Raw genomic sequence first — 18,913 nt, 5'->3', positions numbered from 1 at the left:
GCATAAACGAGCTGCTGGATCGTTTGGGCAAGGCCCGCTTCCTTACGACCCTCAACTTAAGCAAAGGATACTGGCAAACCCCCCTTGAGCCCGCGTTGCGGGAGAAGACCGCCTTTGCCACCGCCTTGGGCCTCTACCAATTCACTCGGATGCCCTTTGGTCTCCATGGGGCCCCTGCAATGTTCCAGCGGCTCATGGATCACCTCCTTCATCCTCATCAAGAGTATGCAGCCACATACCTGGACGATGCTGTCATTTCCAGCGACCGCTGGGAGAACCACGTGGAGCAAGTAGCGGCCGTCCTGCGGTCCCTACGAGCTGCGGGGCCGACCGCCAATCCGAAGAAGTGCCGTATTTGGTGGCAGGAGATGACCTACCTGGGGTACACTATTGGAAACGGACAGGTGAAACCGCTCATGGGGAAGGTCAAAGCCCTCGCCGCATGTCCACCGCCCACTACAAAGCATCAGGTGCGCCAGTTCCTAGGCCTGGCAGGCTACTACCGGAGGTTCATCCCCGAATTCGCCTCCGTCGCGGCCCCATTAACGGGACTCCTGACTAAGGACTGTCTCCGGCGCGTGGAGTGGACCTCCAAATGTGACCATGCCTTCTAGGCCCTCAAAGATTGCCTCTGCCACGAACCCGTCTTATACAGCCCAGACTTTTCCCGAGGGTTCATCCTCCAAACGGACGCCTCCGAGGTGGGCCTGGGAGTGGTCCTGTCCCAGGAAGAGGATGGGGAGGAACATCCCGTTATATATCTTAGCCGCAAAGTATTTCCGTGAGAACAGCACTACGCCGTGATTGAGAAGGAGGCCTCGGCTGTGAAGTGGGCCTGCAATGCCGTATGATATTACCTCCTGGGGGCCCCCTTCCTACTTGTCACCGACCACGCCACGCTGCGCAGCACTGGCTGGCGCAAATGAAGAACAACAACATGCGGCTTACGCGCTGGTACCTGACGCTACAACCGTATGCTTTTACCGTCCGCCACAGGGCCGGTAAGGACCATGTTAATGCGGACTTCTTGTCCCACCTGGGGGAAGCGGAGGGGGCTGACCCCGACGGATGGGAGCCAGTCTTGGGGGGGGGTGTAGCGAGGCCATGGGACACCCCACCGCCCCGCTGAGGGACAAACCTTCCCCAACCCTGCTATGGGCGGAGCCACCGGGTCCTGTGCCCACCCCTCAGAGGTCACAGTGCAGACCCAGAAGTATAAAAGCTGGCCTGCAGAACTCAGTAGGGGCCCAGCCACCGCAGGGACCAGACGTCTGCAACTGCAGCCCGCCGGGGCGAATGCCTGCCCAGCCGAGCCTGCCCCGCACTCGCTACCCGGAGGACGACCGGCCGAGCCTGCCCCGCGCTCGCTACCCGGAGGACGACCGGCCGAGCCTGCCCCGCGCTCGCTACCCGGAGGACGACCGGCCGAGCCTGCCCCGCGCTCGCTACCCGGAGGACGACCAGCCGAGCCTGCCCCGCGCTCGCTACCCCAAGGAAGACTGGCCGGGATCACCCCATACCGGCTGCCCCGCGGAGGAGCCGAGCCTGCCTCTCACCAGCTACTCCGAGGACCCGCTGGACCTACCCTCGAACACTTACCCCGAGGAGCCGATGGTGGTTGACCACTGCGCTGACCCCACGACGACTCAGGTACTCAGTGAGGAGGAGAGTGGAAGTAGCCCGGGGGCAGCCGACCCCAGTCTGGGTGCAGCACTGCCAGAACCAATGTCAGTGTGTTGCGGCCAGGATCCCCACTGACACAGCAGCAGGCGGCCTGCTGCTGTTAGGGCCCCGGCTGGGACGCAGAGGAGTGGGTGGGCCTGCGTCCCCCCTGCCACCCCACTTGCGGGTTGCAGTCTCCCCCTCACCCCGACACTCAGGCCCAGGAGCCTGGGCTTCTTGGGCTTAAAACTGTTGCTGCTCAGCCCTGCCTGAGGGCCTGAGCATATCGATTCCGGGCCTGTTGCCCCGCCCTGACCGAGGACCGAGTTTCAGGCTATTAGTAGTGAGGCCATGGGACACCCCACCGCCCCGCTGAGGGACAAACCGCACCCAGGCCGCGTTACAGGGATGAAATAGCAATAGTATTTGTAGATTTGGCTAAAGCGTTTGACTCTGTGGGGAATGGACATAGAATAGCTGGCCTTAGAAGATTTGGTCTAGATGAACATTTTATTGGAATTATAAGGGACTTATATGACAATTGTACCACGAAGCTGTGGGTGGGTGACAAATATACCGAGTCTATTTTAATTAGGAGTCGGGTCAAACAGGGTGGCCCCTTGTCTCCTATTTTATTTAATATCGCTATAGATCCCCTTTTAACTAGATTAGAACTAGAAGGGAGTGGTTTTTATGTTCAGGGTAATAGTGTCACGTCATTGGCTTTTGCTGATGACGTGGCAATTTTAAGTAGCTCATATCAAGGGATGATAAAAAATCTGGGTATTTTAGAGGGTTTTTGTACTACTACTAATCTTCATACGAATGTGAAGAAAACAAAAGGTTTTCACATTTTAACTAAGTATACAACTTATGTAGTAAATCCTAAAGATAATTGGAAGATAGGGACTGAAGAAACTGAATACATCCAACCAGGGGATTTTGAAAAATATTTAGGTGCAAGAATAGATCCCTGGATAGGGGTAGGAGGACTATTACTTAAGGAGAAACTGAAAGATTGGAGCGAGAGTTTGATTAAGGCCCCTTTGAAACCAGCGCAGAAACTATTGATTTTACAAACATTCACTTTACCAAGGCTATTTTATAATCTGCTTTTAATAGAACCCCCTTTTAATCTTTTAGACTATTTGGACATTTTAGTTAGTTAAAGATATTTTACACCTACATCTATGTACTACTGATGGGTTATTTTATTCTAGGGGGAGAGATGGAGGTTTAGCTCTCACAAAATTTAGTATACAAATCCCTAATATGTTATTGCGAAAATGGAGGAGACATATTGTCTCTAGAGATACATGGATTGATTTGTCTTATCTATATGCGGGAGAAAATCTTATTGATAAGATAGTGTTGTTTAGTGCAGCAATACCTCATCCCAGGAAACAGAGAGAGGAGGAATTTTTGAGATAGTCGGAGATGAGGTGCCAGGGAGTAGGTGACTCAGTGGGACTGGTTTTAATGTTCCCTCTGAATACTGTGGGGGGGCCTCAGCTCTGGCCGACCCTCTGTCGCCTGTCAACTAATAGCCAGGCCCTTCCCCCTGCAAGGGGATGCTAAAGGTGTGGGAGAACAAAGAGATCAGGTGACCTCCTGGCCCGGGAAAGAGACTCAGCCCAGAGAGGAGGGGCTGGAGGGGGTTTGGTAGTTTTTTGGAAGCTGGCTGGGAAATGGAGGGGAGCCCTGAGGAGGTTCGGGCCTCCCAGCGGGGCGGTGGCCTCCCTGGGGCCCCTGATGGACCTAAGTAAGGGGGGCCCTGTTGTCTGTACTGACAAGACCTGTTTTGGACTGTGTTCCTGTCATCTAATAAACCTCTGTTTTACTGGCTGGCTGAGAATCACGTCTGATTGCAAGGTGGGGGTGCAGGACCCTCTGGCTTCACCAGGACCCCGACTGGGTGGACTCGCTGTGGGAAGCAAACGGAGGGGCACATGCTGAATTCTACATGTGAGCTTCCTGCCCTAAAGATAGTCTGCTCCAAGGGAGAGGAGGCTCCCCAGAGTCCTGCCTGGCTTTGTGGGGAGCAACATATTTAAAAATTCTAGTAAAATTAAGTCTTCTGCATATATCACAGCATTATAACTTAGAGCAAATATTTACCCTACTAGGGAGACGCTAGCAAGAGGAAGAGGGGGAGTAAATACTTTTGGTAGGTGGTGTCGTAAGGTGCGGGAGACTATACCCCACATTTCTGATCAATGCTATACACCTAAGAATGCAAGGATCAAAAGACATAATCGAGTAGTATCTGCAGCTATAGATAAGGGAGTCAAACTAGGGTGGAAGGCAATAGTAGAACCCCATTTAAGAAACAGTAAGGGAGAGTTGAGAAAACCGGACAGTATATTTACAAAAGGGGATATAGTCAATGTCACAGTGCGGTGGGAGGACAATGCTGGAAGTTTGGAACTAGCCCATAGAGAGAAGGTGACTTATTACCTCGAGTTAGAGGAAAAGATCAAAAATTTAACAAGAGGTCAAAATATCCACTTCTTTGGCTTCATACTTGGAGCGTGTGGCCAGTGGAGCGAAGGAAACAATGATTCGCTACAAATCTTGAGAACTGATAGAGGTAAAGATTGTAAAGACAGTATCCGTAGACTTGTTTTATATTCCACAGTCGACATGATGGCTCTGTTCAGTGACCGGTAAAGATCCCGGAGTTCCCATTCCGTGTATCTTACTAAAACTAAATTTTAGCTATTCTGTTTCCACGTTTTAAACTTTGGATTATAGGTTTTAGTACCTTTATCTCCATTGCTATTTACTATCGGTCCTTTTATAGAATGGTTTTAAATGCATAGAATAAATATTTAATAAATGGATTAAATTCTATTTTAAATTATTAGTTGATTTTTTAAACTACTGGATGTGGATGCGAATGCGGACTGGCCGCTTATAGTAACCAGGAAAGGGCAGGTAGTCGCGCCTGTACAGAAATAGCCAAATGCCTCATCAGTGAAGGTAAATGGTGGGAGTAACTATGACTATGACTCTCTCAGTGACTATCCATGCGTCTCTGGACCCTCCCAGATGTCGAGCCCGGACACTTATGAATACCTGAGGGTTGTGGTGGATTGAGAATCCGGAGAAGTGGATAAGGGGCCGATGGGGCAATCTCTGCCAAGATCCGAGCCCCCTTCCGCACTCCCGTTAGCACTTAGCATTATGCTGGCTGGGACCCCTCAGTGAGGAAAGCCTCTGGATGGTAAGTCCTACTGCCACCTCCTTGTGGTGAGAGTCGTTAACCATCTTGGCTAGCCAGGCGGATTGCAGAGCACAAATCCCCAGCCCCAAGAAAATCTGCTCCCCTCGTAAGGGTATTTTCCCCCTGGCAAGGGTAGCCTCCTCCACATACAGGTTGAATCCCCCTGGTAAGGGTTATTCTCCCCCGGTAAGGGATAGCATCCCCCTCTGAAGGGTTATATCTTTTAGTTATGGATAAAAAAAAGTAATTTACATACCGGATTGGCGCTGGACCAGGTAAACCCCCCCACTGCCGGCTTTGATGCCCCGGCTGGCAGTGTAAAATATAGTAGGGGAGTGATTCAGGTCGCTGGACCTATGGACAAAATATTTTTAGTGAGTGGATTTATCACAAGCTTGAGAGAGGTGACCTCCCTGTCGAAGACGTAATGGGAGTCGATGAAATTGAATCGCTAGGTGAGGACCAGGCTGAAAGTGATTTAGCATTTTTACCTATGGTTTTTACCAATGATGCTTTTAATACTTTAGATGTGGACAATTTTAAGCCTGGTTTTAAGGATTTAAATGCATTACCAAATAGTAGTTCATGGAAAGAGTTTTTTATTTAGAATATCCCATTGATTGTTTTAGTTTTCCCATTTTCCACAGATTTTAGCTACGTTTGGAAAGTAGGCTAAGCATATTAACGTGGTACACAAAAGTAAGGCCATTCAGTGGTCTGTAAAAGGGTGGTAAATCCTCTCAATTCCACAATATAGCTTGCCACTACCCCAAGTGTGTGCCCGGGGAAGTGGATACCCCAGTGATATGCCACACACAGAATCAAGGCCATAAATGGAGGTAGATCCCACATCAGGTATCTGGCAAGATAATACCAAGGACAATGCTACTAAGTGCCAAACTGTGGCATGGAAAAAAGGAAAGACACAGAGGATCCGCCCAATTCTCACTACAGAAGTCAAACACAGCATCCAAGGAGACTTTAAAACCTAACAGACTGTCAGATCTTGGCCTCTCTACGAACACCGCTTATGAAGAGGAAGTTGGTGCTGAAGGCTCCAAAGCAGGGACAAACGGAATTAAAGATAACCTCAATGATCATATCAACCACAACACTTCCACTGTTGAGGTGACAGAAGGAACAGGTGTAAATGGAGTACAGGGAAAGATTCTAATACAGCTGCCTAATGATAATCCAGCATGTCCTTTCTGTGGAGATCATGTTGGCAAATCGAATGCTCCAAGCATCCACCTTAAGCGTAATCATGGTGGGAAAGATGTGGAATTCCAATGCTCCTTGTGTAAAAAAAGTGACCCAAAAGGTCCACAGTCTCACATTGCTAAATGTAAAGGGAGAACAGCAGAAGAGCAGCAGGTGACTGGGCTTGTGAAGTATGTGCCAAGCGATTTGACACCAAAATTGGTGTCTCTCAACATAAGAAAGTAACTCCTCCGGCAATACGAAATGAAGAGTGTATCAAAGCCAGTCAACCTAAACAGAACTCACAGTGCAGAAAACACAAGAGTTGTTGGACAGCTGACGAAGAGCAACTCCTCATTGACTTTTACAACATTTTAGGGCAAAAGATGCATAAGTATTGTGATCGCAGAGCACATTAAAACCAAAACTGCTAAATAAATAAATAAGTGAAAAATGGCAATTCCTGGGCCTCCATAAAAAAACCAAACTGAGGACAGCTGACCCAGGACCTGGAGCAAAAACATGCTTTATGGCCGACAAACCCAATATCATCACTGGGCTCAAGGACACCTACATGCGTAAAATAAATGAAAGCCTAATAAACCAAGGCACAGACCAGAAACTGCAAGGTCAGATAAAGTTTGATATGGAAGTTATAAACGCATGGGGGACTGGAAACTCCAATTTCAGATCCCTTGTTGAATCCACCTCCATTGACATCCTCTCTTCCTTCCTAACAAAAAGCACCTGAGCCGAAGAATAGATGGAACAAAATGGCCACAAACAAAAAGAGAGGAAAGAAAAAGGCTTGGATGAAAAAGAAGGGGAGCAGCACAAAAAGGAACCTACAAAAGATACCAATATCTATTTGAAAATGACAGATGCAAGCTCGCCTCTATCATCCTTGATCCTGCTTGCAGAAGTCCTCCAGGTATATAAGGACAAATGGGAGACCCAAACACCCTTTGAAGGACTAGGCCAGTTCAGATCTCATGCTACTGCCGACAACTCTGCTTTCAACATCTTAATTTTGTGTAAAGAAATCATTAAGAACATGAGAGATGAACAGGAACTCAGCTCCAGGACCTGACAAGGTCAGTTTGAGGGACTTAGACCTTGAAGGCCACATGCTGGTTGGACTATTCAAGACATAGTTGATTACAGGTTTAATACCTGATGGTATAAAATAATGCCGTTCCCTATTGATCCTGAAAACAGAAGACTCCGAGGTGCTGAAAGATCTGGGAAATTGGAAGCCTCTTACCATCGGATGGGTCTACAGTGCTACAGCTTTTGCCAAGAATACTAATGAACAGATTGACAAAAGCATGCCCATTAAATGCACATCAAAGAGGATTTATCGCTGCACCAGGCTGCTCGGAGAACCTCAACATTCTCCATACCATAACAAAGCAAGCCAAAAAGAACAAAAAGCCACTAGGAGTTGTGTTCATAGACAAAACGTGTCTCAGTATCCCACGACCATATTATGTGAGTACTACGGGAAAGGGGCCTGGATCAGCACATTGTTGACATAATTTGTGACTCCTATAAGAACATCCATACCCGCATGGAAGTAGGGAAGGAGCTCAGCCCAGCCATTGAAATAAAAACTGGCGTACAACAAGGAGACCCTATGTCACCACTGCTATTCAATTTCGCACTAGATCCTCTAATCTCAGCATTAGAGAAGGCTGGTCTGGGATTCCCATATGGGACACAAAAGATTAGATCCTCTGCAAAGACAAGTGTTGTAGTCATGCTAAGTGACACTTGAGAAGGTATGAATGCAAACATCGAAATACTAGAAGCCTTCTGCAGGCTGTCTGGTCTGGTCTCAAAGTGCAAGCTGTGAAAGTAGAATTAATTATATTACAAAAATAGATAGGATTAAAGAAATGCTGTCTGTACCTTTAAGGAAAATCGCTGGAATGCTGGAGTCCAGGTGTCAGGAATACAGACATTAACATAGAACAATTGCACTGTTTAAGGGCAATTGGTGAAGCATTAGCCTTAGATCCGTAGGAGTTAGTAAGGAAGTAGGATATGCATGCTATGCCCCAGGTGAATTTTGCTGTTTTTCTTTCTTTGTCCCTTTGTTTGATTCCCGCTCTTTTATCATCTGTATAAATAAGACTGTTTGGGTCTTGCATGGCCACTCACATTATCTAAGTGTTATTGGCGGAGCGCTGCGCTAATAAAAACAGAGTGGTCTGACAAATTGTGAGTCTTGATTCTAACTTTGACAAAGCTAAGAAATGCTACGGATTCTTCCTGAGCCCAACTGATGACTCATTTACTGTCAATAACTGTGAAGCCTGGAAAATCAACAAGGATGGGCTGAATATGATCATACCGGGTGAGTTTGAGAAATACCTGGTACTTAAGGTTCACCCATGGATTGGGTTTTCCAAACCGGCATCATCAGAAAAGCTTGACACTTGGCTTGAAAGAATAATTAATAAAGTCCCACTAAGGCCTTCACAAAAATGGATTATGCTAAACACATTTACAGTACCGAGGATCATTTATCTAGCTGAGTACACCAATTGTAAAAAGACCTTACTATCTTCCCTGGATGACAACATTAGGAATGCTGTGAATCAGTAGCTCCATCTACCAACAGACACCTGTAATAGCTTCATTTATGCCAGATCCAGAGATGGTGGACTGGGAGTGATGAAACTCGCTTGTTTCGTCCCTTCTATTCAGGCAAGGTGGTTACACAGAATTGCATATTTGGAAGATAAAATAATTCAGTGTATTGCATTGGCAAGCAATATAGAAGAAGAATTTCAAAATATCTGGGTGGCTGCCAGTGAGGAATGAGGAAGAGATAACTGTGATAACACACCCAGTCTTTGACTACAGACTACCACATCATGTCTTGGAACTTCTCAACGAGTGGGAGAAACTGGCTCCTAAAAATACATTTTTTATACACACACACACACACACACACACACACACACACACACACACACACAGGAGAGATGCAGAATTATCCCAGTGGAAAAATCTACCATGCTAAGGCAGTGGAGTTGAACACTTTTATGATGATTCAATCAGCAATGCTTGGTTGAAATTTCATTGTGGGTTCTCAGAACATCAATTTCTGACAGCCCTCAAACTCAGATCAAAGATGCATCCCACCATAGAATACCTAGGACGTGGCAAGCATAATCAAACTGTGAATTGCAGGCACTGCTCTGCCTCTTACGAATCGTTAGCTCACATTTTAGGACAATGTCCTGCAGTCCAGGGTACCTACATACGAAGACATAAACTGTGATACACTGAAGCGGGAAGCCCGTGAATTGAAATGGGTGATTTATGAAGAACCTCACTTACACACTGCTGAGAATGTGAGGCATTTTAAAACAATGACAAATCAGATTAAAGAACTGACTGGGGCCAATGAAGTCAAATACCGTATTGTTCCGAGTATAGGCCGCTCCTGATTATAAGCCGCACCCTTAAAGTTTGGTGCTATTTTTAAAAAAATAATTTTTTAACTTTTTTTAACAAAGAAAATACACACATTAGTAGAACAGTAAAACAGTATTTTATTTAATGAATAGGAAGACATGTACCAGTATTTTTAACACTTTTAACACGTTTGGTAGTCCTGCTTTTGACGGCATATGTTATATACTCAGAAATATTGAAAACTATTTTGTAGTTATACTGTAAATAAAGAAGGGAAAAGGAATGGACAACAAGGAGACTGATGGGAACAGTTCTCACCCTCTCCCCTGCACAACAATCAACAACATTAGCAAATGTTCTTAGGGTTAGGAATCATGGCCCCCCCCGAACTCCTGCCCCATCCAACCCCCCGCGTTCCTTGACACCTCCCCACCCCAGGGACCCTGCCCCATCCAACCACCCCTCCTCTCGGGCCCCTGACAGCCCCTGGAACCCTTGCCCCTGACTGCCTCCCACCGCCCCATCCATCCCCTGATCCTTTCTAACTGCCCCACCAGGACCCTTGCCCCTATTCAATCTCCCTGTTCCCTGCCCTCTGACCCCCCCAACTCCTATCCACCCTCCCACCCGAACTCCCTGCCCTCTCTCCAACACCCCTCCTGCCCCGTTACTGCGCTGCCTGGATGTGGCTGGCGGCACTACAGTCCGGCCGCGGCTGGAGCCAGGAGCCCGGGATGCTGGGCCGGAGCAGGAGTCACGCGGAGCCCAGAGCTGGAGGAGGTGGCGGGAGCCAGACGGCCAGAGCCAGGTAGCGGGCCGGCCAGAGTAGGGCGGCCGGTACGGTAGGGGGGGCCGGAGCCGGGCGGCGGGGGCCGCGGGGTTGGGGACGGGCGATGCGGCGCCGGGCGGGGGGGACGCGCGGCCAGGGCCGGCGCCGGGCAGCGCGAGGCCAGGCAGGGCCGCCCAGAGAATTCCGGGGGCCCGAGGTCTTCGGCAGGGGGGGCCCCGTCCATTCCGGGCCCTGCCGCCGAAGTGTGGCGACGACCCGCTGCGGGGCGCCCCCGCCGCTGACTTACCGCCAACGCGGGACCCGCTGCTGAAGTGCAGCCCGGTCTTCGGGGGTAATTCGGTGGCGGGAGGCCCCGCCACGGGTCTTCGGGGCACTTCAGCGGCGGGTCCTGGAACGGAAGGGCCCCCCGCCGCCGAACTACCGCCGAAGACCGGGCTGCACTTCGGCAGCGGGTCCCGCTTGGGAGGTAACTCGCCAGTGGGGGGGTCCTTCCACCCTGGAGCGGAAGGACACCCCCCCCGCAGGCGAAGACCCGGAGCAGAAGAAGCTCCTGCGCCCGGCCCCGCAAGAGTTTTCCAGGCCCCCCAGAGCGAGTGAAGGACACCGCTCCGGAGGCCCCGAAAAACTCTCGTGGGGCCGGGGGCAAATTGCCCCCTTTGCCACCCCCTCGGGGCGGCCCTGAGGCCGGGCGGCGGAGGCAGGTACACGGGGCTGGAGCCGGGCGGCGGGGAGGGGACGCGGACGGGGTGGAGCCGGGCGGCAGGGAGGCGGGACGTGGCCGGCGGAGGCAGGTACGGGCCTGGGGCCGGGGTGGGGTGGGGCGGGACGCCGCGGGGCGGGGCCGAGCCAGGCGGCGGGACGTGGCCAGGGCTGGAGCCGGGCGGCGAGGCCAGGGCCGGGCGGAGGCGGTACGCGGGCCGGGGCTGGGCGGCGGGGGAGCGGCCGGGGTCGGAGCCGGGCGGCGGGGGAGGCAGGGACACGGCTGGGGCAGCCCAGAGCCCTCTGATTCCCGGCCGCGGCTGGGATTTAAAGGGCTCTGGGCTCCCCGCCGGGCGGGCAGACCAGAGCCCTCTGATTCCCGGCCGCGGCTGGGATTTAAAGGGCTCTGGGCTCCCCGCCGGGCGGGCAGACCAGAGCGCTCTGATTCCCCGCGCGGCTGGGATTTAAAGGGCTCTGGGCTCTCCGCCGGGCGGGCAGACCAGAGCCCTCTGATTCCCGGCCGCGGCTGGGATTTAAAGGGCTCTGGGCTCTCCGCCGGGCGGGCAGACCAGAGCCCTCTGATTCCCCGCCGCGGCTGGGATTTAAAGGGCTCTGGGCTCTCCGCCGGGCGGGCAGACCAGAGCCCTCTGATTCCCGGCCGCGGCTGGGATTTAAAGGGCTCTGGGCTCTCCGCCGGGCGGGCAGACCAGAGCCCTCTGATTCCCTGCCGCGGCTGGGATTGAAAGCGCTCTGGGCTCCCCGCTGCTGCGGGCAGCCCAGAGCGCTCTGATTCCCGGCCGCGGCTGGGATTTAAAGGGCTCTGGGCTCCCCGCCGGGCGGGCAGACCAGAGCCCTCTGATTCCCGGCCGCGGCTGGGATTTAAAAGGCTCTGGGCTCTCCGCCGGGCGGGCAGACCAGAGCCCTCTGATTCCCCGCCGCGGCTGGGATTGAAAGCGCTCTGGGCTCCCCGCTGCTGCGGGCAGCCCAGAGCGCTCTGATTCCCGGCCGCGGCTGGGATTTAAAGGGCTCTGGGCTCTCCGCCGGGCGGGCAGACCAGAGCCCTCTGATTCCCCGCCGCGGCTGGGATTTAAAGGGCTCTGGGCTCGCCGCTGTGGCGGGCAGCCCAGAGCGCTCTGATTCCCCGCCGCGGCTGGGATTTAAAGCGCTCTGGGCTCGCTGCTGTGGCGGGCAGCCCAGAGCGCTCTGATTCCCAGCCGCGGCTGGGATTTGAAGTATTTTTTCTTTTCAAGATCCCGATTATAGGCCGCACCCCTAATTTAAAGACTTAAATTAGGGGGAAAAAGTGCGGCCTATACTCGGGACAATACGGTACTATGGTTTCCCTCTAGGAGCAAGAGGGAAATGGCTGAAGATCAATGCGAAAGTCCTTTCAGCCTGGGCATGCCAGAATACCAACAAGGAAGAACTGCCAGGCTTTTTAGTCAAAGGGCTCTATTGTATTCCCTAGATATTATTAATACCTTTGTTAGCATGGGAGAGAATAAATAAAACCACTGTTGCATGAAGTTCTGTCCCTCATGTGCAGACTTTCCTTTCTCTTGACCGATCTGTTATTCAAACTATATACCCCCCACCTTCCATGGGAATCTTGTAAGGATTATAATAATTCATGACCACTCACACTGGACACGGCACCTGTCAGGCTCGGCTAGGCATGAGGGGCCAGTCCCTGATTGTCGCGCAAGAAATTTTTCTAAGTCCCCATTCAGCCACCAGGTCAACCCCAGTCCTGCAGTTTTGGGGGTTGTGGGCCCCCCATGGAGGAGGCTGCACACCTGCTATCCAGGCCTGCCAGGCCAGGCCTCACCTGGGGGACTGTTAGAGGATTTGGGGTGGCTCTATGGGCCAGCAGCTGGGCATAGAGGGTCCTAGCAATTCCAGGCGTGTCCGCCCCAGGGCCAGGGGTGCCTCCTGCAACCTCAGAGGCTGTGGGTCCCTGGTGGAGGAAGCTGGGGGGAGCTGGACACCCACTGCCCAGCCTGCTAGGCCAGGCCTTGCCAGGGTGGCTGCTGGAGGATTTGGGGTGGTTCTGCGAGCCAGTGGCTGGGTGCAGGGGGGAGTCAGAGCAACTGATACTGATCAGATCAAGCAGTTCTGCAGTGCTCCAAGCAGGACAGCGTTTGCTGTGTGGAGCCCCAATGGTCAGCTGGGAAGATGGGATGAGACTACTCCATGCTGAGCAAACAGGAAGGGGAATTTCAAAAATTCCTGGACCTTTAAAGGGGGAGGGGCGGAAGGTGTTTACCCGGCTGCAGGGCAGCGGAGTTGAAACTGCTAACTACAGGGGTCAGGACAGGCATTGAGAGACGCCTCCCAGAGGCCAACCAGAGCACTAAAATAAAGCACAGTGTCTACACTAGCACTTTGGTGACAAAACTTTTGCATAAAAACCCTTACAACTCCCATCAAAGTGGTTTTATCATGTCGCTGAAACTGAGGAGTTCCATCGCCGAAAGCGGCTTTGCACCTCTGTAGACAAGGCTTAGGTGCAGCATGGGAGAATGACATTTGTTATCTGGCCAATAGAAGTCAGTTTTATTGCCTTAAAATTTCAGAAAAAAAATTCAGACCCAAGCCATGTGCGGTGGGGAGACTGGTGGGGGTTTCTTTGGTTTTGTTTTCTCATTTTAAATGTCTTTGTTCATTTTGATGGGGAAAATGTTTGTAGAAAGCCAAGAAAAATTAAAAATGTGCACAGGAGTGAGCGGGTTTCTGAGCGCCAGGGTAGGGGTGGAGAGTTACATGCAGGGGGTTTAAGGGATAAACGAGAGGCTTTTGCTGCAGCACAGAGAGATTTTGCACTTTCATTTTTCCCAAGTGACAAGTCCCCCACATTGCCCCCTTGCTGCTGCTGCCCCAGCTCAGACCCCATGGTCACCCCTAGCTGTAGTTCAGTAGGCGCTCAAACCTTATTAGACATCAGAGAATCAACACAGGGAGCGACCCGATGAATGCTGTGAATGCGGAAAAACCTTTGCTCGGCTCTCAATCCTTAGTAATCATCAGAGGATTCACACAAGGGAGAAACCCTATGGATGCTCCGGGTGTGGGAAACAGTTCTGTAAGAGCTCAGCCCTTATTTGTCATCCGAGAAGCTGCAAGGGAGTTAAAGACCATAAAAACCTTGTCTAGATTTTGTTTTCCTTTTGCTAATTCCCACATACTGAACTTTGAGGCACCATTTGTCACTGTGATGTCTCAACTCCCTCACCTGAGTTGTTTGCTTTTCACTTTTGCAGCTCACCTTTCCTTGGGATGAGTCCCACACTCTTTTTCATCACCTCCTTTGTGCTATGTCATGGAGGTGGGTGTCCCTCCAATAGGAATGTCCATCAGCTCCAGGGAGGGTGAACCAGGAGTGACTTTAACTAGGTACATGAAGGTTAAATGTACCTGGATCTTGAATGCACCAGGATTTGCCATGGAGTTAGCTAGCTTGAGTTCACTATCCTGATATAAAGGCAGAGATAAAAGTGTGGGGGGAAAGGCAGCCTCCAGCTGCTATGATATTCCAGGCAGGACTGAATCTCCATTAGACAAAGCTTAAAGAACGGAATGACCGGAAGTCATTCCCATTTTTGCCCAGGCGCCCCCGGCCAACCTCAGCGAGGCCAGCCAGGAGCACTCACAGGATGATGATGATGGATACCAGTCATATTGCACTGTCTGCCATCGGGGAAGGGAAGGGGATGCTGCTGTGTAGCGCTGCAGCACCGCGTCTGCCAGCAGCATCCGGTGACATTGAAAAAAGGTGAGAAACGATTTGCCTCTCTTTTCTTTCACGGAAGGGGAGAGGCTGACGACATATACCCTGAACCACGCATGACAAAGTTTTTGACCCTTCAGGCTTCGGGAGCTCAGCCAAGAATGCAAATAGTTTTTGGAGAGTGCGGGAACTGTGGGATAGCTCGAATCCTCAGTCCCCCCTCCCTCCCTCCATGGGCGGCCATTTGATTCTTTGTCTTTCCGTTACGCTCGTCTCAGTTCCTTAAGTTTCACGCAGCACTGTGTTCAGTCTCTATTGTGGCCTCTGTCTATCATAGCTTTGGAGATTTTTTCAAATGCTTTGGCATTTTGTCTTTTGGAACGGAGTTCTGATAGAACAGATTCATCGCCCCATACAGAGATCAGCTTCAGTATCTCCCGTACGGTCCATGCTGGAGCTCTTTTTGGATTCTGGGACTGCATGGTCACCTGTGCTGACCGGCGTTCCACATGCTGGGCAGGAAATTAAATTCAAAAGGTCACGGGGCTTTTCCTGTCAACCGGGCCAGTGCATCCGAGTTCAGATTGCTGTCCAGAGCGGTCACAATGGTGCACTGTAGGATAGCGCCCGAAGGCCAATACCGTCGAATTGCAGCCACACTAACCCTAATTCGAAATGGCAATACCGATTTCAGCGCTACTCCCCTCGTCGGGGAGGAGTACAGATATCGATATTAAGAGCCCTTTATATCGATACAAAGGGCTTCGTTGTGTGGACGGGTGCAGGGTTAATGCGATTTAACGCTGCTAAATTCGATATAAACTCGTAGGGTAGACCAGGCCCCACACTCAACACACGTGTTATTTCTCTCTCCCCTGGGGATTCTCTGCTGGGCCGTGGTTTCCTTGAGAAGTCTGTGAGTTCTCCGATAATAAACAGAATAACCAACCTTCTGCATTGCCTGGTTTCCCTGCCACCTCTCTGGAATGTGCTGACTCTCACAGGCTTTTCCCTGATCACAACTCCTGGACACACTCCCTTTGCATCTTTGCAATAGTGTGCCATGTGGTTCCACTTCCTCATCATCTTCCTGTTGAGAATTCTGTTCCATGGTCTCACTCACCAGCCCAGCACCTGCTGGGACACAGAAAGAAAAACCATCACAAACAGGAATAGAAAAGGGGAAAACAAACTGGAAGAACAGCTGGAGATGAAAAAAAATCAGGGACTGAAGTTCCCCAAACTCTTCCCCAAAGGGGAGAGAGGAAGAGATGAATTCTTCAGCCAGTTGCCACCCAAATACTCAGGCAGAACGAAGTGCAGGGAGGGAGCTACTGCCAGGAGTTAGTCAGAATGAATAGGAAGTAGGGCTGTCAATTCATTGCAGTTAAACCAACCTGAGAAGGAGCCAGAATTTACCAATGTACATTGCCAAAGAGCCACAGCAATACATCAGCAGCACCCCCATAAGCTTCCTCCCCCAAGCTCCCAGCACCTCCCACCAACGGATCAGTGCCTCCCCCTCCCTCCCCACACCTCCCAATCAGCTTTTTTTGTGGCATGCAGGAGGCTCTGGGGGGCAGGAGGAGGAGAAAGGGCATGGCAGGCTCAGGGGAGGGGGCAGGAAGGAGTGGAGTGGGTGCAGGGCCTGTAGCAGAGCCAGGGGCTGAGCAGTGAGCAACCCCCAGCACATTGGAAAGTTGGCACCTGTAGCTCCAGCCCCAGAGTCGATGTCAAGACAAGGAGCCACATAGTAACTTCTGAAGAGCCGCATGTGGCTCCGGAGCCACAGGTTGGCCACCCCTGGTCTAGATAATACTTAGTCCTGCCATGAGTGCAGGGGACTGGACTAGGTGACCTCTCTAGGTCCCTTCCAGTTCTATGATTCTATAAACTACATTAAAGCACAGTTAAGGTTGCCTAGTGCTGCCTCTGCCCTTCCAGTATGTGGAGAGTGGCGAAAGTTAAACATCTGAGAACCAGGAAATGAAGATCTACCCACCACACCTGCAAAAGGAAGCTTACTCCCTAACCTTGGGGCTAGCAAATGTCACTGGGAATAGGTCAGTAAGGGTGGAGCAACGGTTTACCAACCAACCAGGGAAAATTTGGCACTTGCATCTCTTGAAGTCTGCAACTCAGCACTGGATGCCTTCCTGGAAGATATTTTCATCAAAACACAAGCTATTCAGCTCACTACAATGGTAACTGGATGAAAGTGTATGGCTCCTACTATATGGAAGGTCGGACTAGATGACCTAATAGTATCTCCTGACCTTAAAATGTACTGATCAATGATCAATAGAAGGAAGACTAAGAACATGCCATTATTTGTGTTGTGTCAGCTGTAGCTTTACATGAACAGCGGAGGGAACAGTTGGAGCAGCTTGGCAGAGCCGGGACTGTGAGAAGAAGAGAGGTGCGTGTGAATCTTCAAGGAACAGGTATTCCTCACGTCAGTGCTGAGTGTTGTAGGTTGTGTCAATGAAGGTGCACAAAGTGTGTTCTTGTCACGAGGGTTGTCAGCATTCTGGTGGCATGTGTGCTAATGGCCTCCAATGCTCAATGGGGGTAAGTGAAGGAATCCTGAGTGCGAGCGTAGAGGGGTGGTGACATTAGGAAAGTCTGAGATGGATAGTGAGCAGCAGACTCAGTGTTTGAGTGCAGGCCAAGCGTAAGTAGCTTCTGTTCCCTGCACTGGACCTAACCAAGTTTTGCCTTAGCAAAGAGAAGGCGTTGGGCTTTGTGTTATCCTGCTCCTGAGCTCTGCCCCAAAGTGTTGTGTGGCGGGCGGGGCAAAGAGCCAGTATGTGTCATTGGCCTGTTGGAGTGTTGCTGAAACAGGGCAGAGTAGAGGTCGCATTGTGGGGTCTTGTGAACCTCAACTCTTCTTTCCCCTTCTAATAACTGAGGGGATGGGAATCCTTACCCAGCGAGGTCACGTTCTCATAGTTCTCCTGCACGACGTCTCTGTGGAGGGCTCTCTGAGCGGGGTCCAGCAGAGCCCACTCTTCCCTGGTGAAATACACAGCCCCCTCCTCGCAGGCCATTGGCCCCTGAAAGAGCAAGAGCCCCTCACTCAGTACCTGCTGCCTACTGACAACCCCACTGCTCACAGGGGAGGGGCCAATCACTTGGAAGCTGGAGGAGGCAGGCAGGCAGCATAGTTCCACCCACACCCCCATCACAGGACAGCAGACAGGAAGCATCAAGGGGAGGGGAGACAAAGAGCACCCCCACTCCTCCCAGCAGAGAGAGGGGGCAGGAGTCTTCCCATTCCTCACTCACCTACTAGCCAGAGGCTGGGACAGGAGATGGAGCCCGCAGCAGGGGCCAGGGACAGCTCCCTGGTGTGAATGGCAACACCCTCCTCATTGCCAGCAGCCGGATGGGAGGGGATGACGTGTCTCCCCTGGGCCTCACTGGTGGGTGCCCCTTTAGATCTCACCGCTGCCTCTGGCTAGTAGGTTCAGGCTCCAGTACTAAAGTCTGGTAAGTTTCCCTAGCACCATACCGGGGGGGGGGGGGGGGGGGTTGTTTCCTGGGTGACTAATTAGGGAATTCCCACCCACAAACCATAGGGGGCTGGTGCTGGGATCTAGGCACCACAGTAAACAAATCTCGGCAGATTTATCACACCCTGTCCCCCTCCCTTCCTCCACCTTGTGGCTTTCCTACCCCCTCCCGCTTCCAGACCAGCCCCCTCGGACGTGCCCACTGTGATGTTACTGACATGAACTGTGACCGTATAGATCACCGCTGCAACTAGGGGCCTATGGCTGCACCAGGTCTTGTACAGGGGAGGCCCAGTGGGGTGCCTACGGAAAGGTTGTAGTTTGCTGGTTATGATTATGCTGCCTGTATGTGTGTATCATTTTTGTATTTGAAGTTATGAATATTGGCCATGCACTTGTATCTCAATGTGTTTCATCCTAAGTAGCCTCAGTGAAGCGTTTGGTCAGTTTCTTGAGAACGGGCACTCAGGCCTTGGCTACACTTGCGAGTTATAGTGCAATAAAGCCGCCCACAGCGCTGTAACTCACTCTCCGTCCACACTGGCAAGGCACATGCAGCGCTGCATCTCCGTGGCTACAGCGCTGCAGGTACTCCGCCTCCCCGAGAGGAATAACAGCTGCTGCGGAGTGGCTGAGACGCTGCCGCTCCAGTGTAAACAGGGAGT

The 18,913-nt window shown here is 51.5% G+C and overlaps 1 protein-coding gene and 1 pseudogene across 1 annotated transcript in view; one reads left to right on the top strand and one right to left on the bottom strand.

Annotated features, from left to right (window-relative positions):
- The window catches only part of LOC120375680, a 1,085,709-nt pseudogene that overhangs the window by 426,473 nt on the left and 640,323 nt on the right, over positions 1-18,913 (bottom strand).
- The window catches only part of LOC120375892 (zinc finger protein 3-like), a gene marked incomplete at its 3' end in the record, with an annotated part of 35,560 nt that continues 17,943 nt past the window's right edge, over positions 1,297-18,913 (top strand). The window contains exon 1 of the mRNA XM_039496910.1: positions 1,297-1,650. Coding sequence (XP_039352844.1) covers positions 1,297-1,650 — 354 coding nt within the window. The remainder of the gene's footprint in view (positions 1,651-18,913) is intronic.

The sequence above is a fragment of the Mauremys reevesii genome, linkage group 12 (assembly GCF_016161935.1).
Source record: "Mauremys reevesii isolate NIE-2019 linkage group 12, ASM1616193v1, whole genome shotgun sequence".
Lineage (NCBI taxonomy): Eukaryota > Metazoa > Chordata > Testudines > Geoemydidae > Mauremys > Mauremys reevesii.
Note: the sequence above shows the minus strand (reverse complement) of the source record. Positions and strands in the feature narration are given on the sequence as shown.